General features: G+C 37.5%; 1 protein-coding gene across 1 annotated transcript in view; it reads right to left on the bottom strand.

Annotated features, from left to right (window-relative positions):
• GRID2 (glutamate ionotropic receptor delta type subunit 2) overlaps positions 1-27,265 on the bottom strand; it is a 681,673-nt gene that overhangs the window by 268,702 nt on the left and 385,706 nt on the right. The window contains exon 3 of the mRNA XM_083862309.1: positions 14,135-14,419. Coding sequence (XP_083718435.1) covers positions 14,135-14,419 — 285 coding nt within the window. The remainder of the gene's footprint in view (positions 1-14,134; positions 14,420-27,265) is intronic.

Genomic DNA, 27,265 nt, shown 5'->3' on the forward strand with positions numbered 1-27,265 from the left:
GTGTGTTTGACTTTTTCTTTCCCTTTGCTCTTTTGAATGATTTTAACTAAAACCCCAAACTTTATGCTTAAAAATTAAAATCATTCAATGACTTCACAGGTCACATCAGGACCTTCTGGACCTGAAGAAAACCCCTTCAGCTTCACCGAGTCCTCACTAGCTGGCTGATAGTCACCACTGCAGATACTCAATTTGTTTTCCGGAGCTAAGCCACCAGTTCTCTAACATGACTCTTCCCTTCAGCAGTCGCTCTGACCTGCTGTCCCAGAGGACTCAGAAAGACTTCCTTTCTTCCCTACTGGCATGCAAGTCTCCCACACACCCAACTGCTCTCAGTTAGGGGAAAAAGAAACAGCCCTAGAGTCAACACAACAGACACTAGCTGAAACACACACTGTGGGAAAGGGAAAAGAGAAGAAGAAAGGAAATCAGTAACTTCACATAAATAGGAATTTCTGAAGAGAAATTTCTTCAAAAAATAAAGGTTCTTTAGGTTTAGGAGAGCATTTGTAGTTAAAATCACCAGAAAGTATTTCTCCCATTAGTAGTACCCCCATACTGAGTCTGGTCTCTCCTAGACACATAGTCTTAGATCCAGCCTCTGAGGGACTGCACTTCCTTCTTTGCTTGTCTCAATCACTCATCTTCCAGGGGAATGGTCAGACCTGAGGCTACAGGCTTATTATGTGTCTCTGCATGAGACATCTTATAGTTGATAAAGCTTCCAATTAGATATTCTCAACAGCTTGGCTACTCAGATCTTTCATCCTGACCTACCAACTTCCCCTGCTCCCTGTTCTTCTTATAGGGGATGCCACAAACAATAGTATTAGAAAAACAAAGTTCACTCTGTACAGGGGAAAAAAAATGCCCTGCCTGCATCGCCAGCAAAGATCAACTAACTAGGGAGTATTACAGACAGCTGTCTTCCTCCAGCACCAGTTTACTGAGATGTTTCAAATGATGAAGTAATAGCCATGCAATAGCTTATAATCAAACAGTACACAAGAATAATTCAACAGGGTTAGTCCTGGAAGTCCATCACAATCAGTAAGCTGGGTCTTCTGTCCATGAATTGGAAAGAAATGGTATTTTAGGTATTTAGGCCAATTTAGGTATTCATCACCAAAACCTAACTCATGCTCCAGACACTGCCAAAATATCAGTATTACTGAACACTTGTAGGATAGTTTAACCATGAATAAAATACATGCATGCCCTAAAAATAAAGTTCTATAAGAGAATCAGATACTAATTACAGCTTCTATTTAATATCTAAATCAGGAAAATTAGATTCAATCTAATCAGAGATGTTAGAAATTTTTGGCACTTTAAATACCAACAAGATTATTTGAAGTGCTACAAATATGTCGAGTTTTATGCAAATGATAAAATAACTTCATTCTCGTTTAACCCCTTCATTCTAGAGTTCCTGAGGCTCACACACTCAGAGGATTACTCAGGAGCCAGGCTAATTAAATCATACAATGGGTAAAACTGTCCGCTTGAAGTCAAAACCACTGAAGCACAAGGAACACATGTAGATAGGATCTAAATATGCTATCAAAATATCAGGAAGAAAATTCACTTAGGCTACAAAGGCCTTTTTAAAGACTTAAATTCTATCTTGTAAATCCATACATTTTCTGACACCAGAACTGGGTGAATATTTGGAACCACCAAATATTCATTGGTCCTTTTTCAAAACAAGAACATAATTTCACTTGACCTGAATTTGTAAATACACTGGAGTTATTGACTGATATTCTGCATAATCTGTGTTCACCCAGAAGCCAGATTATAGGATCAAATGCTTTTCTTTGCCAATGAAACAATTATATTAAATCTTCACTATATGATGAGATAAAAGAGATCCAGTATTGTTCTCTACATTTATTAGGTGGTTATGTCAACTGCATTGCACCTGTGTGATATGCTATTAGGAAAACACCACCATTCTAAAGGAAGACGTACCAAACCAGGATTCCTATTTCTTCTTTATTACTTCTATCTTTATTACACAGAGACATGGATAGGGAATAAATACAGACTCTGGTTATACCTCAGCTTACCCAGGAGCAGAATGAAAGTATTGGTGGTGCTCACCTGCTGTTGTGAAACAGCAGAAAGCACATAAGAACACCCTGAACACCCTGCAATTTAAATGCTATTTAAATCACGATGGTACTTCCAGTATTTCAGCAGCAAGTCACTAGCAATGATCATATTCAAAGTGTATGCCAAAGAACAGATGCTGCCACTGAATGGGCAGCATTATCTTTCCTGCGTGGATTGTCTCAAAGTGGCACATATCTACAGTGAACTGTGGAATCATCTTTCTAATAGATAAACTCCTTCTGCAGAAAAATCTGGCAAGCAACCTGTGGCACAGATGGCTTTGCTGAGGAGACACAAGACTGTTCATGTCTGGAACACAGGTGTTTCTTGCCCTGAATTTGCTAGCCAACCAACCTGTTGCCCAGCCAGAAGTCACATTTCTACTTTCTATTTAAGTTTTATGAGTCACAATCATTGCCAGAAATTCAGAAGAGTTTCCCCATTATCACCAGTATTAATTACCCTCCTTAGTGATCAAAGCCAAAGTTAGCATGTAGAGACAGATCAAAGCTAAAGCCAAAGTTGCTATCTCCTCTCCCACCTCAATGCCACTATTATTTAATATTACATTTCCTGGTTTTTTTTACTGGACAGCCGTCACTTCCAGTCTACACACGTGTGCACAAGAATAGAGTAGTCAGCATTGCCTATACGGTTAAACCAGGCTGGAAATTTAAAAGAAGCATTACCAAACATTCTCCTTATAACCAAAACTGTGCTCAATTAAAGAGACTGTGAAGTTGGCTTAGGAATGCTAATAAAGAAAGCAAAAAAACAATTATCAAGGGCTCTGTTGGAAATGTCCTTCCCTGGCATACACAACCATGCCACAAGGGAGAGGTCCACAGGGAGGTCTGATGGTCTGCGCTGGTGGTGTGCAGCAGGTCTGACACTGGGCACAGCAGCCTGGCTGCAGCCACAGCTGAGGAGCACCTGCAGAGCCTCCTGCAGAGGAGAGCTCAAGGTTCAGAGCCTCTGAAACTCTGCAGACCCGGCTAATATGTTCAAGTATGGGTACTCAGGATAACACTGCTCCAGCTGAGATCTGAATTTAGGTGACAGCATCACCAAGCTTGTCATTACTGTTTCAGCTACCATGGATTCTGACCTAAGAAAGAATTTAGGAAATGAAGCACAAACTCACACACCTTTTTTTCACTGAGAAATCCTTTTGATACTGAAGAGAGCACAAGAAACACATGAGTATCTTAAATACAGAGCATGCTCAGAGAAAACTGCCCTTCACAGACTATGGGTCTAAATCTTCTTAAATGACCAGCCTGGCAGGAAGACTCAGACCTCACCTAACATAAATGTTAAGAACCATTTAATGGAAAAGCTCAGGTACATGGTATGACTTGTAGGGCTGTTCAGAGCAGGGGAAGGAGTGGGACTTTAATGAACCTGTGAGTCCCTTCTAACTCAGAACATTATATGATTCTTGCACAAGTTTTTTTTTAATCATGGGACCAGATCTCATCTCACTTTTTTGTTCTCTTCAGCCCCCCATAACTTTCCTTTGCCATCTCTGTTTTATACAGAGGTAATAAGTCCCCTAATCCACCTTGGAGAAAGCCTAATAATCAGGGCATCCTAGAACAAAATATGCTGGTTTTCAGGCATCTCATACAGGAATACCAGAATGCATATGCAGAGAAGATTTTATAAGATGAATAAAATGAACAGCAAATATTAAATAGCTCATAAATTAAGTATCTCTTACACCCTTATTAAGAAGAAACACCTACAAGTAGATGTAAAGTCCATAAAATTTTTTTCAGATTATTATTCACCCTATTATCAGGAGATGAGAAAGATGGCACTATTCACTAATGGTAATAAATTAATCCATCCACCTGTATCATTGTGTTCCACCTAAATTACAAGGCACTCACTGTGCACTTTGGTTGTCTCAGACCTGGCTCACAGTCATTAGCTCATCCTCCCTCTGATGGCATTTCAGATCTGAGAACATTCTCCTCAGAGTATCTGGCTGATAAATACCAACTGATTCAGCTGCAGTGGTAAAGGTGAATATGCCTGTCATAAATATTCACTGGCTGATTTGCACAAAAGACCACTGTATTTGTACAGATGATGAGAAAAGCCATTGTATAGCAAATAACACTGTTCAAAACCTTATCAAGAACAGCTTTACAAATCTACCAGAGTGATTCTACCTTCCACGGTGCTGGCTAACATGACAGCAACTATTAACTGTGGTAATGCCCTGTACACAAGGGGGGTGTGCGGCTCCAGCTGGACTCTGATGGTGCCCCTGCTCTGTGTATAGACTTGTGCAAAGTGTTTGCACTTGTGTGCACATGTTGATTTCTATGAACATGGTTAAGATCCAGACTGAGGAAAACAACAATTTAGCAGGATGATTCAGTAACAGTCCTTCATTGTATTTTCACATCAGTGGGATTTCCTCTCATTAATCATCTTATATGGAAACTGTCAAACCTCCAAATTAAAATGATTTTTAAAAAAAAATCATCACAGGTCTTTCATATTATCATTTGGGAACTAAGAAGGACCAGTTATCTGAGCAATTTCAGCTGGACGATCTAACTTCAGAGAACATAGCAGAAGTTCAAGCTCATGAGAAGTAAATTCAAGACCAAATTTTTAATTACATATAAAATCTCGTTCATATTATCAGAATTTCTGCAACCTAAGAAGTGGAGCTATATCTTGGGAGAAACCGAACATCTGTAAATGCTACTAATGACTGGGGCCTTTTCCCTCCTTGCTTGCAATTTTCTGAAATTTTACACATAAAAAAGAAGTCAACAAATTGTCTCCAATTTTTTAGTATCACTAAACTGGAAAAATGAAAAAAATACACTTGTATACTTTTTTTCTTTTTTGAAAATAACCATTTCAAATTTAAATATAACCAGGTGATTTCAATTTTTGTTGTTTAATATGAACTATTTTGGCACTAGTGAAATGTGTATGTAATCCCTATTTAAAAGGTTTGTTCAAATGTCCTTTACATTAGTTACTTTTATGTCACATTATCAGTTATTAGAAATTATTGTTTAAATAAGCAAAATCAATACAGACAGTCTTGAGCAGCTGAATCAGTGTTGGGGGAAAGATATCAACATTTGCAATTTTCAAATCCTGCAAGACTTGTCTTTTGAACCTTACTGAGGGCTGACACAAGATACTTCCTTTGAATTTCTTTTTTCCTCTTTATTTTCTTACTGGAAAGAAAGAGGAGAAAAAAGTAAAGAATAAAAAAGATAAAAAAGAATGAAGCTAGAACTAATCCTTCAGAGTATCTGCTGTTACTGTAACTTCTCAAAAAATAGAAAGGGAAGTCAGATTATGATCACCAGCCTCACTTGTGAAGGCTGATGTGGCAATATATTCTATCCATGTAGTGTTGACTGTATAACCTGCTTTCTATCTCTTCATTCAATTCCCTTCTGACTACAGTTTGCATTAGAGATTTCCAAAGGCTTCTATGGGTTGTCTTTGAGTGAAACAAACTCTTCCAAAGAAATGTCTGCGTAGTGCTTTCAAATCATGCTAAACTTAAAAAAAATGTGCAAATCCTGTACAACAGAACTTTATATTTCTGTGTAGATAAAAGTCTTTATTAAATAAAAGTGTTTATTAAATATTAAACTATACATATATATTTTATAAGTCTGTCTGTACAATTCACCAGCTCTCCCTGTAAGTCACTGCTACTCCCTGTTGGTTCTCGTAAGTGAGAGGAACTGTGCATCTGCTTCCAGGGAGATGGAGTTAAGAACAACAAAGAGTGTCCCTGCAGTGAACAATTTGTGAATATTTGACAGGCTGAGAAAGTTGGGGTTCAACCTGCAGAAGAGAAGCTTGTGTGGAGATCTCATAACAACCTTCAAGTATCTGAAGTGAGGGGTGGTACAGGGGAGGCAGAGAGGGACTCTGCCCCAGAAACTACAGCAATAGCAGAAGGAGCAATCAGTTCAGAAAGAAAAAGGGATGATTTGGATTAGATATTAGGAAGAAATTCTTGACTATGAAGGTGGTAAGGTGCTGCCACAGGTTGGCCAGAGAAGCTGTGGATGCCCCATCCCTGGAGGAGGTGATGGTCAGGCTGGATGGGGCTCTGAGAGACCTGGTTTAGTGGAGGTGTTCCTGGCAGGGCGTTGGAACTAAATGGTTCTTAAGGCCCCTTCAACCCAAGCCATTCCATGATTACATGTATGTCATAAACTTCCTTAAGACAAACTGGTCTCTGACTCTGCATCAATCTCTTCCTAAAGAACATTGTCAGTTGATTAAAAGTTTACAGCACAGAAATGGGAATATTTTATGAGTGAACTGGTGCTGTGAAAAACATAACCTACAAAAGTGAAACTGATAAACTAAGATTTAGGAATACTGCTATAAATATTTTCTAGTGCTTTCCTATCTCTGATTCCTCTTTTTCTTAACTGGTTAAAATTCTCAAAGACAAGTTTTCTTTCAATTTATGATATTAATTGACATTTACAATGCTGTTATGCCAAATTCGTGCTTTTTTACCCCTAATGCTGATATAATTTCTTCAATTCAATGTGCAAGAATTACTTTTCTCAAAAGTTTCCTCATTTGATTACTGTTCATTATTTAGCTACCAAAATATAAACTTAAAAACTTAATTTTAATACTTCTGAAAAGATAGAACAATGTGTTGAGAGTTGAAAAATACTTAGCAAACAGTGGCAGATATCAGTACGAGCTTCAGGTATTCAAATATTCTTTAAATAAATCACTCTAGTTCTGATGAAGGCTACATATACATATGAATCTTGCACCTCTGCAGAACCTCTAAAAAACCAGCTCATTTACAGAGTTTTCCCACTGTGCAGATATTGGGAGAACACCTACAGTTTTATTTTGGCCCCAGCTTACTAACACAACACAGGTCTGTCAGGCAAAACCTTCGAACACTTTACCCATCCCCTCCCTAAGGACGGCAACTTGAGGGAGCGATAATCTCTTCTCTTGCTACACGTTCACTTACAGTTCCTGCAATGCATTCTTCCAAGTGTTCTGTGGCTGAAAAGCAGAAGCATGTCCACTTTTCCACTAGAGAAATTTTATAGAATAATTCAGAAGTTGAATCATTTTAGGGTCGCCCAAATTATATACTCAATTTGCAGTTGTACCGTCAATCAGTAAATGCAAGTTGTGACTGAGGTTTTAACCTGACATGCTAAAGTTACACAGATGAAAATTAATGCTTCTTTCCTTATCTGAATGACGTAATAAATACTAATGGAAAAAAAAAAAGAGTTCAGTAATAAGCCTGAATTAATTATATGTTTATTGAGGCACAGTGAAGCAAATGAGTATGGGAAGCTGGCAAAGAGCCAGATGAGTAATAAACAGTTTTAAGACTGTCTGGAGACAGACTTGAGAATATTATAGTCATCAAGCAGCTGAAAACAGCCTCAGGGTAATTATAAGCATTTGCAATCGATTAAAGAGGGCATGATTCTTTTATGAGTCTTTATTAAACTTGCATTAAAACTTTAAACGATTAGAAAATGTTATGGTTTCAAGCACATCTATGCAGTGGTCATCATATTTATTTCTGGGAAACATGTGTGCAGGAAAGTGTCCACAGAATCACTTACTCTATATGGGTTTTAAAGGAAATGCTGGGAATTTGGGGCATCATCTCAGAATATCAGCCCTATTAAAATGCAGGAGGAAGCCTTTCTGCAAGCAGCTCAGCATTTCAGGTTCCAGGAATAACCCCAGTTTTTCTGGGATCTTTAAAGAGCAGCACTCCAATTCTACAGAATTACAGATTTGAAAACCACTGCTTTTCTGGGGTAGGGATGGGGATAATGCCCTTCTATCTTCATAGCTTCACAAACCTGTTTACTTAGGCTGAACTCCTTAGTAATACAGATGTCACTGCTCTCTCCTTAGGACTCTATTTTGTCTCTTTCTCCAAAATCCTCTCTCAGATTGAGCTTGAGACACCTTCTACTGGCCAAATACCTCACACCACTGCCTTCATCCTTTCCTTGTGCAGAAATAATTGAAAACCCTTGTATATGATAAAGAAGGGAGATCCTTGAGGAAGCTTTTCCAAGACAGATGCCCACTAAAGTCTTCCTTATTACCAACCTTCTCCCTTCTGCTCCAGCCAAGACAATTACTTCTTCAACCACTGTTTCCCATGGGAATGCTTCCTTCAGCCTCCCAGAACAAATCTCTTTCATAGCCTTAATGCTTGCTTTTTTCCCTCTTCTTTATAAAAGTTAAAATTAAATAATCACCTAAGGGAATGGCAAATATCCATCTCCAAATATTTGCAGTATAGTAGGAAGGTCAAAAAACTCTAAGGAGAGATATTTTAGTTCTGGAATCAGTACATGTTCATAGATCTCCAGTGATGGTTGCATATCAAAAGCATGCTGGGATGAAATACACAAGGTTAGGTCAAAAATTGGGAAAGAGAAGTGGGGTTAAGAATTTTTTTTCTTGTAATATAAAATACAGAAGTGTTTTAAAATGTTACTATAAAAGAATTGAGATTAAGATAAAATTAATTCTCAAGGAAAAAAATCTTATTCCCTCAGCCTTTCAAGAAGAAAATTGCAGAATCTTTCTACCTACTTAAGCAGCAACAAAACATTAAAAATAAATGTTTTCAAACAGCTAGAATTTCTGTCTTTCATCTTAGAAATGCAGAGATACCTACACTGTAAATTGCACAAAATTCACAACTATGTTCTTGCAGTGATTGACTGGTTTCTTCATAAAGAATTTAGTACTACAGAAAAGTATCTACATTTTTTCCTGGAAAATACAGTGAGCTGTAAACTGCCCGTGAGTAAAACATGAATTGCAAAAGCTTGTCCCTTGTTGATACACCACAGAGATAAAACCCAACATTATGTTGGGATTGCTGCTCAATCACTCTGCTTATACAGCCTGGACTCACACATTTTGGTCTCAAATTACTATTTCATTCCATGAAATGTGTCTTTTTCATGTTAGTTTTTGGGGACTAGCCACTGTCAGGTGCCAGTCTGTGGATCAGGTAGGATTTGCTGTTTCAAACTCCGTTTTCCTTGCTTTGAACTTGAAACAATAAAGATTAGTAACTTGGCAACTTGCTCAAAATGTTTACAGATGGTAGTGGTTCCTTTTAAAAATCCAAACTTTGCAGTTTCCAAAGATATAAGTTATACATTTACAGTGTCCAATCTGAAAATGCCTTCACTGAAAGGGTGCTGATGCTCCTAAGGAGGAATTCAGACTAGAAGAGGAGCTTCCCAGTGTCTACATCTGCTTGTGAGGAGGAGATGCACAAACACCCTCTGCACAGTGATCCTACATATTGAGCTGAGCAGTCAAGAATGAAGTGAGTAGGAGCTGATTTGGCTGCTTAAATGAAATAAATTTGGCTTCTACATTCTGTGTGGATAGTAATTTTAATAGCAGTTTGAGAAAGGCATCAGTCTACTGAATAATGTTGCTGCATTTCATGCCACCTACTCATTATCTCCACAAGAAGACTCTCTTTAATGGCCTTTGAAGAAGTGCAGAATTGTTCTTGAATGCTTTTAATATCCATGTATTAAATTTTCCTAAACAAAATCAGATTTTATGTCCTGGACAGGCCCTAACTGGTTTTACCAGAAGGAACAAAACACACTGAATACAATGGGACTGACTGCACTGGGAGTTTGGTCTAGATCATGCTCGCAGAGTGCAAGGACTGAGGAAAAGACCGCTTGTTTTGATTTTCAAAAGTTCATCTGAATTTATACACTAAAGATACAATTGTGGTAAATGAAATATAGTAAACATCACCTAAGTCTGCTCACTTTAAAATGTTCTTTTGTCTCACATCCCCACTCATTAATTCCTAATGTATGTTTGCCTTATATTTGTTACTGGGGAGGCTCTATCACCTAGAAAAGACTATGGCTTTTCTAGAGACTTTACTTAGTCTTTACTAAGTCAACAGTAGGAAAATATGGGTTTTTACAATTATCAAGGTGTCCTTTGTTTTGTCATAAAATAGTCAGACTACCTTCAAATTTCTTGGAAAAGAAACATAATTTGAAAACTTAGGTGTCAATTATTTCAGAAATGCATTTCTACCTCACTTTTTCAACATCCAGTTGGTTAGGAATTAATGAAAGAATTGCTTCCTTCAAAGACTTTCCTTGTCAGTAAAGAATCTTTAAGTAGACTTGAAGCTTCTAAGATTTAGATGTTAGCACAGTAGTGTTAAAACAGAAAATCTGAATATACTCATCTAGTTATATTCAAAATAAGAGTTTGAGATTTTTAAGGAGGATAACATAGGGCAATTATTCTCAGACCTGCAGAAAACATTTCCATTATAAAAAATTCTCTGATAATGAAAGGGAATCTACGATAGACTGCAAGATAAAACTCAAAAGCAATTCTATTGATAGAATTTAAAAACTTTGATTTTGATAAATTGACACACAAAGGTTTGCAGCTTATATTAAAGGTGCAAGGCAACTGGTTTAGCGCAGTATGTACTTTGGATAAGATCCAAATTTTACTGTAGGAAAATTTATTTTAAATATGAAAGGCCCATTTTCTTCCACAGAGCAAAATTATTACTGGAAATAATTTCACTAATACAACTAAAGTATTTTTCTTAAAATAATTAAATTAAATGACTGTACAAACCAATTTATTGGAAAGGATAATACTGAAATTCTGCTGGTTGCTGAAATCAGTCAGTCTATTAGTGCTTTCACATTTTCTAACTTACAAAAATATGGCAACAATGAGAAAAAAAAAGAAAAACGTTTATCAGAATCTGTATTTCCATTATTTGTCAAGTGTCATTTACTGCTATGGAGACACCACTTCATGTTATGATACACACCTTGAGAAGGAATGATCATTGCACGTGAAAAAATACCACCGGGGCAAGAAATTGCTGCTTGCACAGGTGTCAGTTTTGCAGACAGCTGTGCATAACATATCAATAGCCTCTTCCTAATGTGAAATTAACTAATGTAGGTATCGAACTCCCACCTGCTTTAATGTTTAATACTAAATGTTCTATTAAAATGTCTAATATTAACTGCTACAAAGCTTTTAGCAAGAATTTTATTTTAGAGAAGATAAGTAAGTCTAACTGCAGTAGAATCTCTCAGGCAAGCTGAGGCACAGGACTGGGATCTTCCAGAGGAAACTGCAATCACCCTTATCTGCACTGATGCTGACCAAAGGTATGGATTATTCCTGGACCTCCACCCCATATTTGCATGCCCAGTCCTGAATTCTTCCTGAAACAGGCACAGAAGCTAATGGCAATGTTCCCTTTTTCAAGGTCTTCTGCAGCTCTTGGGCCAACTCTCTTTTTAAAAATTCAAACTGATGCTGGAATCGTTTTCTTTTGTAAAATTTTCACATCTCGAGACCCATCTATAGAATGGCTTTCTCAAACGTCACAGAATCATGGAATAGTTAGAGTTGGATGGGATTTCAGGACATTACACTGTACAACCTGTTGCTCAAAGCATGGTGAATGCTGAATTCAGACTTATCCAGACTGCAATCCATTAAAAAGTGATTCCAGTTCCTCTTTCCATGACATTAATTTCTTTGTCCCACTCCCTGTACTAGTTCCTATTCCATCACCAGAGAATCCAGGAAGAGAAAATGTGAACCACTAACATATGAGAAATGTTTTTCAGTTTATCAATAAAATAGCAGGAAAAGGGGAGAAAATTATGTAATTTGTTAATATTTATAATAATCTGACAAGGTTACACTCCAGGGCATACTAATCAAAAAATGTCACCAGGTGTCTGTGAAAAACTGCTGTCAGATCAAAAAGTGGGTAAAAGGATTGTGAACCAGGAAAACAGTGTGTCAAACCTAATGGTTCACCTGAAACAGGGTAGCAAAGAATTAGAGGGGTCTTCCAATATAAGCAAAAAGAAAGAATGGAGAGCCAGTGAACAAAGGAAAGAATAAGAGATCTCAGGTTAGGGATGGTGATCTGAAAGTTCTACTCTGTTTGTTATCAAAAATGGAGGGCGAAACCATCAATAGAACCAGCAACATAAAATTTTATAAAGAAATTGTAGGAAGCAAAAGAATATAGAAATTGTTTGGTGCCCTAGGATGCCTGTTGAAATCAAGGATTTAGCTTGAACCATACCTTTGCATAGCTAACAGCTCTACTCAGAGTCACAGGTTAATTTAAAAGTCAGGTTGCATTTAAAATCATTTTATCTGTGATATTAATTCCAAACTATGCACACACACCTCTCACTCCAAAAAAACAACCCACCCCCAGCAAAATGCCCAAGCCACACAAATGGTTAGAAAGGGGACAGACTTCTCAGTATATACTAAATGCAGAACGTTGGGGGGGTTTTTTGCACCTTTTCCTGATGTTTGTGATGGTGATCACTAATCAGAGTCAGATTACCAATCTGCCTTCGTTAATATGGGATTACCTGTTGACTACTGAATTCAGAATGCCAGAGAGGCTGGTACAGAGACTAAACATTCGCCACAGGTCACATTTGAGGATGATGTGTCACTGAATGAACTACTGCTCTGAAACTACTTCCTTGCAGGCAGGCAGGCAGGCTTCTGTGTTACATAAATCACACCATTATGAAGTTCTTACCCAGATATCAAGGACAAAATATGATGGTGTCTTAACTGTATTTTTAAATTAAATAATAAAACTTAAGTAATTTAAACCCAGTATTTTTGAATATAATTATTCAAAGATATTAATTATAAAATTTGCTTGAGGCTTTTAAACTCAAAAATACATGCAAAAAGATAGCCCTTAAATGAAAATTTTATAGTTGTCTTGATAGATACCTGGAAGTTAAATACACGAACTCATAATTTCTGAACAAAAGTACTCTTATGTGAGATTTTTAGGTATTTTGTTTATTTTTTGGCAGAGGATTTTGTGTGTGTGTTCTTTATCCCACGGCCAGTGCTTTTAGGTGCTGCTTTGTTATAAAGAAGAATTCTCCTATTCATCACTTTATATTCTTCTAATTTAAGAATTTATTATGTAGGCAGGGAACAAAAATCAATAACACCTGACCTGAATGAACCAGATATTATGCACAGTAAATCGCTGAAGTGAGCATTTTTTTATAACTTAAAGATTTAACTTTGAACATAAGTTTTAAAATGCTCATCCAAGCCAGTCATGATTACTTATGAATATTGGATGCATCTGAAGAAAACAGGTCTGGTTGCAAAGCAATTTTTCACAGAAATAAAGACTGTTAAATTTGTTAGATAATGCAGGCATACTGCAGAAATCTTTCCAGTTCTCCTGTCAGCTGTAGAAAATATCTGGACCGAAATTGGCTGATTCACCGAGCTGGATGGTGCAGTCTTGTGACATCGCCATCTGTGTCACACTTACTCTATCACACAAAAACCACCAATTCAGCACCTTTCAGGAACACTGAACAAACTCAAAACAGAGGGAATGTTGTCTTGTCCAAGCCCTCCTCCTCAACTTCTTCACTCACCAGAACTTCTTTGTATATGTTTTATATTTATGACTAGCACCTGGTTCTTGCCAAACCTCTGACCTACATTCATCAACGCTTCAGATTCTGACCAGAAAGTACATGCCAACAAACAGAAGAGATTCACCACACAATAAACAAATCTACCGAATGCAAATCTTTCATGTTGCATCTTGAATTGTCATTTTATGTTTCTATTGCCCAAAAACCCAAGAAAGCTTGCTAAAAAACTTTTATGCTTCATAAACATGAGTAGAACAGAAAAACACATAAGTTCTTAATTTATCAGCTAATAAAGACATTATCAAATAAATCTCTAAGTGTTGATGGATTTTAGAAATAGATTTCTCTGAGGTGTTGTGAAATGCTGCCAGAACCATCAATGTTCACAAGCAAAACATAATCTATTGGAAGACTATAAAACTGTAATGTGACACTTTTCAACAGGATTATGGATTTGACAAAAATCACCCTGATAAATAAATACTTACCATAGTCATTATCGTAAAAAATAATGAATTTCTGCCAGGCATACTCTGTGACCACTCTGAAGATGACATCATTTAGGTAGACAGGGGGCCGCACGGAGAGTGTGTAGTCATCGTTGCGGTTGCTCCTGGTGAGCCCACAGCCGCTCCTTGGCGTTCCTGCCGTGGAGCGCTGGATGAAGAGGTGAGGGATGTGCATGGCATCAGCCAGGGACTGCAAGGATCCCGCTGACGTGCAGCCAATGGAGCTGACAAGGGCCAGGATGCCTTGGTTCATCAGGTCACAGGCTGTAAGAAAACACAGTGACATCGGGAGTGAGAGCGGTTCAGAGCACACGGCCTATTCTGCTGTCAAAACACACTGGGAACAGAAACACAGCATGTCCAATCAAGGAAAATATGGGCAATTTTTCATATTAAGTAATCCAGATCTAAAATTCATCAAAATCACAAAGCTAGTCTATTCACTTTGAGGTGTCTTTTGGTAAAAGCTGAAAGACTGTCCTGGCCACCCTATCCAGAAATGAATTTTCCCTTAGAAACGAGACCCAACACTGGATCTTCTACTAAACACTAAGAATTGATTTCAGCTACAGAATTAACTTGACCACCCAAAGAGATAAGCACTCTTCAAAGACTAGCACAACAGCTCCATGAATAATAGTATCTTTGCATTATACAGGGAAAACTTGAAATAAAAGCTCAGGCTTGCTGTCAACTTCTGAAGACAACTGAATTGCATTATTGTGTTGGAGCTTTGCACAAACAGGACAGGACTACTGGGAGACACTTCTCTTCTGCTGCTCTTTCTGTTTCTGGGGCCTGCTTTCACAGCTTTCTGAAAGTCTTCTTACCTTTACTATTTCCCACACATTATCTACATTAGCTTCTCCAAGGAAAAATGAAGTTTCTTCTGGGATTTAAGAGGTATATACATATACAGTGTGTATATATATATATCTCACATAAAGTTTTCTTTAGAAGACAACCTTCCCCCCGCACCCAAGCTAGTCTTATAAATAGCAAAATGCTTTCAAAATTCAGTGAATAGCTTCTATATGTTTACTTTCCTCACCTCCTTAAGAAAGACATGAAGTTGACTGTGTAAAACGTAGCACCTCAAAACTAACTAATGATTCTATTAGTTACAGTACAAAGCCTTAAGTACAATGGCAGTGACATCCACATTAATAAAATGGTGTTCATCATGAATAATGTTGATGCAATCAATAAATATCAAAGAAATTAATAATCATTAGGTCTGCAATTTTGAAGGGTGACCCTGTGAATCAGAGTCAAGTGGTTATACTGTGTTTCTAACAGGCTGGAGAGCTTGAAAGAAAAAATAACATGGACTTGTAGTATAATTCCCCAGAACACACTCAAGACCAAATTTTGAAATAGACAATTTTTCACTGGCATAGTTACACAAGCAGTTAACCTGCATTTACGCATCCAAATGAGTAATAGGATGGAAAAAACCCAATATGTATTTACATATGAATATTTAATACTAAACTGGGCAATTATTTCTTCTGCAGGACTATTCGGCATATACAACGGGTGCAGACCAAAACAAGAAACACACATGTGAGAATGTATTCATCTAAAAACATAAAAAAATATTCTAGTGCCAGACCTGTTACATCATATGGCTCTTACTCACAGTAATATTTTATTTTGCAAACACACCTATTGATCTCAATGGGAATATTTACAGTGCAAGGGACAGAGTTCCGCATTCAGGCCCCCATGGAGATTGACTTTGAAGCCAAAGGACAGCACCAGAGGTCATAACTGCAGAAAACCACCTTCTCCTAAAGCTAGAGCATGATGTTCTTTAAGTGACAGAGATCTGGAACACACAAGGGGTCTTTTCCTAGGGCCTACTGATGCTGCTGCTGAGGCTTTGTCCCTTGTAAGCCATTCTGAATTCCTTCATACAGATAAATATGGGAGAGAGAGGGTTCCCACACAGAGCTTTGAAAGTGTTTTGGCTTAGGATAAAGTTTTCCCTCTGTTACAAGTTCTGAACACAGCTCAGCTTCTAGACTTTAGGTCAAAAGTAATACATTTTAAATAATTGCAAGTAGCCTTCTTCAGGAAAGTATCAAATATGATTGATAATGGGACAACAAGATTCTTGGAATCTCATAAGTTTCTAAAATTTGAAAAATTTCAAAACAATAGCTATTCAACTTTTATGCTGCTTGTTACAGTCCTTTATCATTGGTTCCAACAAAGATAAAAGGCTTGTCAAGTTAAATTTTTAGGGAGATGCTGAATCTCTTTGTTGGTTTTCCTGTACCCAGAACTGCAATATCTAGGTTGCATATCCCAGTGAGAATGCTACTGGCTTGAGATAATAACTATTTTCTGTTGATATACTGCTAGATATTGATAGAATTGTTATTAATAAAATTAATGATTTTGCAAAAGCCTGCTTTTAATTTAACAACAATTTAAGGTTTTTGCCTCTGACGTCACTTGTTCAAATAAAATATGTGGTGTGACCCTCCAGAGTTTCTGAAGCCTGACTTAAAAATATAGCCAAGTCAAAATGCATTATAGAAATTGCTTGAAAATGTCTAAATTTCCAGGCACAAGTTCCGATTCTGAACAACCACTCCCTGTAATGCCATGAAGTGGGAGACATGCTTTTTATGAAAATTGTTATTGAAACATGAAGAGGAGGAAAACAGCATGGAACATTCAGCTCCACAGGACCGAATGTTAATACTGGCAAACAAACTGAATAAAGGATTAAAATCTTCTCCCTTGACATTGCATCACATTTGTTAGAATAGCCTCAGGACCAAAGTTGCCTGGGTGTCTCTTTCTTCCATTATATGCTTATGAGAATTGTGCATGCTGGATTGGGACAATATACACTTAATTATGCTCAAATAGACCTTACTCTTGCACACTTAGAGACTAATACACAGAGAGTTAGCTGCTGGAGAAGGGACAATGTCTCAGAGGCAGCTTTTTCTAGAAAATCAGTGCCTGAGTTAAGAGTTCAATGCTGAGTCAGGCTGGCTGGATTATTCTTTGAACAGAAATATGATTTCTGCGGTATATAGACATACAAAGTAAAACCTATGTAACATGTAAAAATATCATCTACAACATTCAAATATTTTTCAGCCAAGAAGAACTTTTGTTGTCTCCAGCAGAAGAGTTCATTAGTAAAAAGCCCAAGACTGAAATCTAAGTGTTTTCTTAAGCCTTCTTCCCTCCTCAATAACAAAGGCTCTATTAAATTATTTTCCTAATGTTCCAAATCTTTCAACTGTAACTTACCAATGCAGCAAAAGCTATACTTCAAACATATTTGAGATCCTGGTTGCATTCCTTACCTGAGCCTAAAATATCCAAGTTTTGTTTTGCCCCATCTGTGTTAAAAAACCTCACATACTCACATGTATATATATATACATTTGAATGCTATCTTGGCATTCAAAACTCTGTTTCAATTTAATTTACTACAACTGCCTTAGGTGGTTGTATTTCCAAGCTGGTATTTATTCTACTGCTAATATGATCAAGGAATATAAGTTTGCCATCAGCTAGAGAAATAAAAATATTGCTGTCTGTGAAATCCTCAGTCATCCTGTAGAAATGCCAAACTCAGACGGACCCGTACACAGCTCCATGGCAAATTTAGCAAAGGAAGAGCAGAACTTCAGAAATAGTGTTTCTAAAATCTTGATTCATACTATAAGCAACATCTAAACCAGAGTTGTCCAAATATTAGTTCAACCTTATAACCACCATGTAGCAGATGTTATTAGCAACTAATTGCATCTTCACCAGCTAAAGGAATAAAACTGATCACATTATTTTAAGCATTGCATAGAGAGAATATGAAGAATATCAGTAAGATGACTTAAAACGCTTCACCATTTTTTTATATGTATATGGGATGTATAGCACACACTGGCATGCACTCAGCATTATGTTTAACTCTCCAGTTTATCTTGGTCCTTTTTCAAAAAGCAAAGCTTCTGAATTTTCAATGCTGATGGGCCAATCGCCAGTAACAAAAAAAGCAATATTTTAGAGTAAAATATCTTGCTAGTTTGGCAGGCATCTAAAGAAAATAAAAAACGTAATTTTGTGGTTAGTACACTATTTTTTTTTAATAAAGAGCACAACCAATTCAATTTGAAATAAATAATTTACATCTAGGCTATCAGCTTGTACAAGCATTTCCAGCAAAGCAGAATTTAAATGGCTATGGTAACAAATGTGTCCCTAAAATGAGTTCCCTCTAAAATGGAAACAATGGTAGGTCCTTAAATAACTATTAGTTGGTGTAATTTAGAAAGAAAACTAAAAAAATCTATAAATAAGAGCAAGTTAAAAATAGATGTATTAATAAATAAGCAGCACAAAAAAGAGGGACTACTGAGATTTAACTGTTGCTATGAAAGTGAGAATTTTCTTTCTTATTTCTCCCATGTTCATCTGATAGTAAATCAAATCCCCTCATCTACTGTGAACTGATGAGCCAAACTGAAAAAAAAAAGTAGTGTAGAATCTCTAGAGACTTGGATAGCAGTCCAAGTTTGCTCCCACTTAAATTGCTGGTTAAACAAAATCAGACCATCTCTTAACACTACGTTTTTGAAAATGCTAAATGCTGTGCATAAATAGTGAGTAGGATCCCTTCAAATAATCAGACATGCATTCTATGGTCTTTTTCATCTTCTATAGTTTAGAAACAACCAGGCCCCTTCCAAAACTGTAGCAGTGTTTGACTGAGATGATGTTGAGTGAACAAAAATGACATCTAAACACTGTTCCCAGAATCATGGTCCCATGGGTCTGAGTCGCACACCCCAGCATCATTCCCCTGGATGTCCCCCTGACATCATTTCAGTCTCACTGCTCCTGGATGTTTTCCACATATTATCCACAAAGTGTAACACCTCCAAGCTATTTATCTGAATGTGAATCTGAGGAAGAAAATCTCTCTTGACTGCTATCTCCAGTTTGGGATGGAGACTACAAACGATTTGTCACTCTGTGCATTTGCTCTGTGGTTTGAAAGTGCTCCAAGGACTTTGTCACCAGGGCTCCATACAGTTGGGCCAAATTTGCTTTCCCTTGGTTTCTGTTGAAGGTGGTTATAGTCTTTCCAGAGAAACATTTTTTATCTTCTTAGTTTCTTTTGGAGCCTGTACAATTCACTATTAGATGAATGACAGGTTTCCTGGAAGAATACTCAGATTTATTCCCCATTCCATCCAAGGAACATACAATCTGGTCAGAGGTCAAACAAAAAAATCTAATCCATAAGAACCTCAGGTTTTCCCCACAGAGTGGCAATGAAGATAGTATTAATGGATTCATAATGCATTCCAGAAAGTTATCGTCCCTGTTTTTACTAATCCGTATCCAAACCAGGATACACAGCTGACTCAAGGGTCAAAATACCTGAGCCCCTATAAATGCATTTTAGGCAGCTTCTGTGTAGCTTTGAAAATACAAACTATTTTGAGAATATGCTGTTGGCTGCTCCTCACATCCTTTCAAGGTGCTGATGAAGACTGAGGAACCATAGCACACAAATTCTGTTGTGCAAAGGGTAAGGAATAAGGTTAAAATCTGCATTTCTTTCACTGTGTTGTTCTGCTCCCTCCAAAAATGCAAATTTTTTCGGTCTTTGTCACCTTTAAATGCTCCCCAAACCACTCATTGCAGAAAGATAACGTATTCACAAGAAAACAGCCACGAAAAGTGACAAGAAGTTTAAACAGATAAACTACAGGTCTTTCTGTTTGGTGTTCATAATCTCAGATGCAAAAAGTAGAATGAAATGTGATTATGAGATCCAGGATCAAGTGAGATTGGCCTCAAATTTCCAATAAATCTTTTTAGTCACTTTTGGATGGCAATTCTGCTCTTGCAAATTATTCTTCCTTCATAACACAATGGTTCATCCCAGACTTAGAGCTGAATTATTTCTAGAAGAGTGACAGCACATTTTTAATATATCCTGAAACTCTTCAGAAGGATAAAGGGGGAGGGAGGGGAAATTATTGACTGGATTTTAAAGAATATTCCCCTCTGCAATGCAGATAACAGAGTCTATCCTGTTCCTTTTTTAGATAAGGTTATAGAATTCCATTGCATTTACTTCTCTGTAAATATTAGTAAAAAAATTCCCTCCCACCACTACATTATACCCAACTCAGACTAACAGTATTTTAAATTCACTTGTAATTAACCTTTAAGGGATTTTAGTTTGTCCTAACTGTAAAACAAACTTGTGTTTGAGCCTTAGCAGCTGTGCTTTCTAAGCCTAGGGATTTCTTTGTTTCAGAAAAATAATCCAAACTTCTGATATCTAAAACTATTACCAGAAAGCACATTTGCATCTCTGTTGCACAAAACACCACAACTACTTTTGGAATTTTTAATATTGAAAAGCACTGGAGAGCCTTTTCTGAGTCAGCTATCTTCCTGTATACAAGCTTTTCCAATTATGGAAGTGTTAAATCCATCACATTAAAATGCAATAATTAATCTGAGCCTTGAAAAAATAAACTAAAAGTCTCCCAAAGTTTGGAGGGAAGCAAGATTTATACATAAAAGGTATTTTGATGCCATGGTTTGCAGGATTCAGTTAGAGGGCTTGAAGGAACCGTAGCTTAAAAAGGCCACCAAACAGAAAGAAGGCTCCACAAGTTCTCTTTTTGGACAAGTGTCCTGATTTATTTACTTTTTCCTGCATGCCAACCTGCAGCTCTTCCATTCAATTCCACAGAGGCACAAAGAGGATACATGTCTTGCCAGGTTAGCACATCAGGCAGAGAAACAGCAGTACAGCTTCTTATACTTTTAAAATCTGGTTTCACCTGGCACTCAACAATTGTGTCCAGGCTTTGTCTCAGACAAATGATGGTTCCCAGCTTTTCAAGAAGCCTAAACTTTAAAAAAAACCAAAACATTTAGAACCACTCCCACCATTTTAAAGAAGTTACACAGCCACAAATCTTCATCTGAAGAGTGGCTTTAGCTGCCATGTCTTTTAGGATGCAAATCTGAATAAACTCCCCAAAAAGCACAGGGTGTTTTCAGGGTACCTATGGTTGAGATGTTGAAAGAGGCTGTAGTACTGATAGATCTGGAAAAAGGAGGCTCTTTGCTAGACAACACTGTTGTAGAAAGGTTTGAAATGTGTACTAAGAGGTGAAAAGGAGCAGAGAAAGAAGGAAGTTAAAATCAATTAATGTTAGGCAGTGACATTCACTGGAGAAAAGGCTAGATACCCATCACAAAAGTGACCTCTTGAGTCCTGGCATCCCAACAGTGACATCTGTCTGCAAAGGTAACGTAGCCTATTGGAAAACAAGAAATGCAAGGAAACCCAGGCACAGGTTCCAAGAATGTCTCCAAAATATTCTCTTTTATTTGTGCTGAACTCTCACTGACATAAACCAAATCTCATCAACGGCCAGCATACTTGCTCAAAATGTTGCACAAGCAATTTCCATTCATCCATTCAGCAAAATGAAAACTTTCCATTTCAAGTGCAATCATTGGCAGATTCCACTTGATTACCTGATTTATGATGAAGGCTATATTACCTCAGTGTACTATGATAACTTTCTCCATCCCTTACTTTGTTCCTTCACCCTTGCACTGTTTCTGGATCTTTTATTTCCTTAACCAGCACTGTTTGAGGAGTTACTAGGCAACACATACTCTCTGATACCCTTTTAATATCAAGCTTGCCTGCTGCAGAGCAGACAATTGCTGCATAGCAGCAATTATATGGAAACAAAAAAGCTGAGTCTTAAAGCAGCTTAATATAAAATTAAACATAATTCTATCAAAAGATAACATCCTGATAAAATCACAGGGATTTACTCTAAATATGTGTTCTCTGGAAGTCTGTGTAGAAGCACTGGGTGGGTGGGGGGGAGAATATCAACAACAAAACCTGTTAAAACCTTGAGCATCGACATTTGTCATTTTTTGAACCCGCTCAAAATAAACCAGGGTAATTTTCTTGTTAAGAGGATAAAACACTGAACTTGATGACATTGGACAAAAATTACACTTTCCTTGCCCCCTATAAATCAGACTCTTACACTTTTCCCTTCCATCCTTTCTATCTCAGTTCTAACTTTCCTTCCTATCTGATTTTTCCTGCCCTGAGCATCTGAGAGCATTGACTTTCATCCTCCCATTGCCAGTTCTTCTCTCCTTAGAATCTGCCCCAGCCAGGCAAAACAATTTGTTTTTCCTCTTCATGTCACCTTGTCCATCTCTCCCTTTTTTAATTTTTCTTTTTCCCCCATGTACTTCGCCCTGTTGCCTCCAATTCCCAGAAACAAGAGGACTCGACACTGGACTGAGAATATGAAGACCCATGTCTCTTGGGGCCAACTTTGTCATCACTTTGTTGCATGACTAATTGGGGATTAGTAATCTGGTTTTCCTTATGCTTTGGTGATTATGATACTTTGACATTTCTGTAAAATACTTTTGCATGATTTAAATAAAAGAGATTATATTTATGTTCCCCACACCCATCTTTTCAAGATTAGAAGCCCCATTCCTGAGCATAGCTCATATTGCCAGAAGTTCCTTTACATCTCCTCTATTTTCTGAATTGTTTCACAGCCCCCCTTCTCTTGCCCAAACTATTAATATGGAGACAACAGGCTCTGCTGGAGAGATACAGTGGGAAGCACAATACCACAGCCTAGTCCAGGGCAGACAAAAGAACACACAGCTGGTAGCATTAGTTTAATTGGAAGCCCTACAATGGGGAGAGCTGCCTGTGCTGCCCTGGATGAGCTTGGCATCCTTCCAAGCAAAGATATTACTGAACAGCACAGTTCAAAACAAGACCATCTCCCAAACCAAAAGAAATCTGTGAACAGTCATCTGGGAAAGCTTCCTTTCCTACAGTGCAAACAGCAAATATTCAGGGAATGTTCTGCTGTGGGGACAGCTAGGCAACTTTTTTGGTCTTTTAATGTGGCATTGTAGACAGTATTCCCTAAACTGAAAAAGGTATAAATTTGTTTTTTTTTAAAAAAACCCTCAAACAACAAAAATCAAATCAATCAATCAATCAAACAAGAAAAATAAAGCCAATTCTACCAGATGAATGAATCAAACAGAGCAACTTAAGACCAAACAATACTAAGGCCAGATCTTGTGTTTGACACAAAAAAGGGAAACAGATTCTACATCAAGATAAAGAACTTTGTATGAGAACAAGCAGAAAGCAAGGGAGGTGGTACATCATTTGCAAAAAAATACATGGCTGTGAAAACACCAAGTCTGTAGGAGTTCAGAACATCAGTTCCATTAGCAACTTAGCCACTCAAGAAAACTTCAGATGAGTCAAAACAACTATAACCATTATTATTTGCTAAGAATAGACATTATGCTTGTTTCACTGCCTGACACACAGAATAACAAGTACGATAAGAATAAAAAAATCAACTACCTATAACTTTTTTTTTTTATTTGCAGCTCACAAAGTGCTTTGTGAAAATGCTCAGCATCTTCATCTTTATTTCACAGAATAAAAAATCCCAGATGTGCCAAGAGGAGTTTCTTGCCCCAGGTCAAAAAGCAAGGCAAGAAAATTGTTTTCCACGCCAATCTCAAACAAGCACAAAGGCTGGAAATAAAATTCTTTGTTGCAGCTTTTCATTGTTTGCTTTGTGCATTAGTGTGTCATCGAAAGTGTTGTATGTTCTGAGCCCAATGTAACAATGCTTTATGAAAACAAAAGATTTTGAAGGATGGCAAGGCAGCCTCTGAAACAGGATTAAGTGACAAAGGCTTTCAGATCCAGAGTGACCCCAAAGCAAGACCACTGCTGACTATGAGAAAACATTGAGACACGAGCATGTAGGTAATGGAGAGCAAATGTGGAAAGGGAAAGCAGAGCTGTAGGTGAGATATAAACTATTGACAGATAATGAAAAATGCCAGCAGACATAGAGAATGCATTGTAAGCAGAAGTATTCGATAAAGGAGTAAACATTTTGCAAGGAAAATTGCAGATGAGTGTTCAACAGAAGGGAAATTGTAAGGTATTGAGCTAGGGGGACAGGTGGAACTATGCATGGAAAATTCAACTCAATAAGTTGAATCAATTCAAAACTCAATGAGTTTTGGAAAAAGATATAAATACATCAGAGGACTTCAGCATCTTCACTCATATTACACTTAAGAACATTCTCAATATGGTTTCTTTCATACCTCATGTGCAGTTCTAAGAATGCCAGATAAGCCAAAGATTCACTAACAACTACATAAGACCCTGAAATCCAGAACAAGATGCTGACAAAGAGCTGAGAGTGCAATGCTGAGATAGTAAAGATACAAATTCAGAAATGTTAGAACAGTACTAGTGAAAGGCATGGAGAGATTAAAAAAGGAACACAGGACTTTGCAAGTAACAACAATAAAGGAATATAACGAGGGATGACATCAACCTTGAGGTAATAGAGAAGGATGTTAAATGTTATTAAGTGACAAGAGCGGGATTTGCAATTGGGGAGTAATAAATCCATTTAGGTATCAGGGAGGAGGAGGATGCAGGTTGCTGCAATGGGGGAGTAATGGAAGAGAACAGGAGATACAGCAAGGAGGACAGTGACAGTGATACTGTACTGTATCTGCTGAAGTGCAAATAGCCAATGCATTGACAAACGTGTCAGCTAAAAGGGCACTGGAGAAAAATCAACTTGGTGCATGTTACAGACAAAGCAGCAGCTGGGATTGGCAGCAGCTTCAGCATGTGAAGAGAAGGAGAAAGAAGACAAAATGTGCCTAAGTCTGAGAGTCTATTTTTGCTCTTTTACTCCAGGAATAATAATGGTGCAATGTTCCTTTAGTGCCAGTTGCAACCTTTTACTGAGATTGCTTTGACTGTAATGGCTGCAAGAGATGCCAGGAAAAGAAGGTAATGCAGTTTTTCTTTTCCACTGACTTCTTCCAATGTCACAGAAAAAGAAATTTGCATAACTCCAAAATGGAAAATATACATTTTCAACAAGGACAATTTAAGTAACACTAAATACTTAAAATTAATTGAAAGTAGCAGTTGTTCTAAACCATGCACACCATGATAAAACAGGACTGAAAGGAAATTTAAAACCCACCCCTGACACTGGAGAGACATGTCCAACAAAAACATGCCCAATGAACTATTAGAAATCAATTGGCACAAAACCTACTTGGAATCAGAAGGAAAACTTTCCTTTCTCTTTAAAGTAGCATTTTAAAATTGTATCTCTCCCTGACAAACACAAAACCATGTAGAAAGTGAAAAAAAAGTGGTCTCAGCTTCCAAAGCAGAAGTAGTTTTTTCTGGATATACAGCATAGGACAGCAGTGCCATGTGCAGGAGAGCACCATGTGGAGTGAAGCAGTAGAACTGCTGAATCTGCTCACTTGCCTTTCCCTGAAATGGAAATTACCATTTTATTCCTAGAACTCTTCAAATCTTTTAATTGCTATTGGATCTAAGCACCAGTGCTCACTGTGTTGCTTTAGATACCAGCGAGTCTTCTTTCACTGAAGACTTCACTCCTGTGGTGCAGCACTTCATGTATTTACTGACATTGGTTTTTTTCTCCACTTCTTTCATGCTGCCACAATAACTCCTCAAAACAAGAGTATTGACTCCACTACAGGATTCTGTCTTCCTTACTCGTTTTGAATTTGTATCACCCCTCCAGTAGCAACAGAGTTGGTGTGTCACTACTGGATGTGAAAGAGAAGGGAACCAGGCTTACTGTGTACATCAAGAGCTCCTAGTTGTGGATTGCACATAGTGTCATTCCCTTTGATTTGTTTTATAGTGCACTTAGCTTGCGTATCTTGCAGGGATGCCCTGAAACTGGCAAAAAATCAGGTACCACATAACACCTTCTGATCTGCAGTATTACAGACAGTGTTTGTAGGAAAGCATAGAGGTAAAAACAAAGAACTGACATAAAAAGTATTCTTTTCATTCAGGCATATCCAATACTTCATAAAAACAAGGAAATATGGTTATTTCCACTTTACCACAAGATCTGAAGGATATAAGAGAATAAGAAAAAAACAAACAAAACCAGCACATTTGAGGAACTGGAGCTACAAAGAACTTATTCTGCCTAGTAAAATGCTGGTCCCTACACAAGGAAGTGGCACTTCAGATGCCTCTTGGCTGTTTGAATCCTGTGTGTGCAACAGAAAAAACACTGAAGTTTCAGAAAGACTTCCCTTAGGACTGAGTAAGGCAGGATTTTCTTAAGTCACATAAGCATTGCCAGGGACATTGTAGCAATGCCTACATGGTCTTTGTGCTATTGGCCTGGCCAAAGCACAGACACTGTCTACCTTACCTACTGCCTCCCATTTAGTGTGTTGCAAGAGCTGTTCCACAGGAAAATTAAAGAAGGTCAGTTCTCAGAAATTTTATTACAGATGACTAGCTGTCAAGAGTAAATAATTTCAAAATTCATTTTAACACATGAGTTTGCATAATTCTAATACATTACTCTGTCTGTAAGTCCATTTCCGCAGAACTTGGATAAAATAGGAGGCTTAAGCTTAGCAAATAGCCCTGATCTCATTTTACCAGCTTTGAAAGGTGTGAAGTTTTCTGACTTTTCCAAGAGTTATGTCTGATTTTCACTCTTTGAATTAGTGAGGAGAGAGCCAAGCACATTCTTCCATTTCTCAAGTTTTATACAGTCAATTATCTTCCTTTGTGAGCAGGGGAATTTCAGACTGTTACACACTAAGGTACTGTTAGTTAGCCAGTACTTTTCTTTCATTCTCTTCCCCTTGCTGCTTTTGATAACAGTTTATTTTTTAATTGCAATGTAGTGAATGCACTGGGGATTTTTTTTCCTCCTGCTAGCAGCTGAATGCATGCATTTTCTCATTTGGTCTGTCAGCAGCACCCATGCACACAAATACGTATTTATACACAGATAAAACAACATGACTGGCTCAAATTTCTCATGCACAAAAATATTCTGTGACAAGATGCATGGGCCAAATGCAAAACCAAGAAAAAAACACAACCTTCAACTTGAAGAACATAGTCTCTATCATTATGAAAACTGCCTGAACTTCTAAGTCTTTAAGACATCC

This window comes from Zosterops lateralis (genome assembly GCF_965231275.1).
Source record: "Zosterops lateralis genome assembly, chromosome: 5".
Lineage (NCBI taxonomy): Eukaryota > Metazoa > Chordata > Aves > Passeriformes > Zosteropidae > Zosterops > Zosterops lateralis.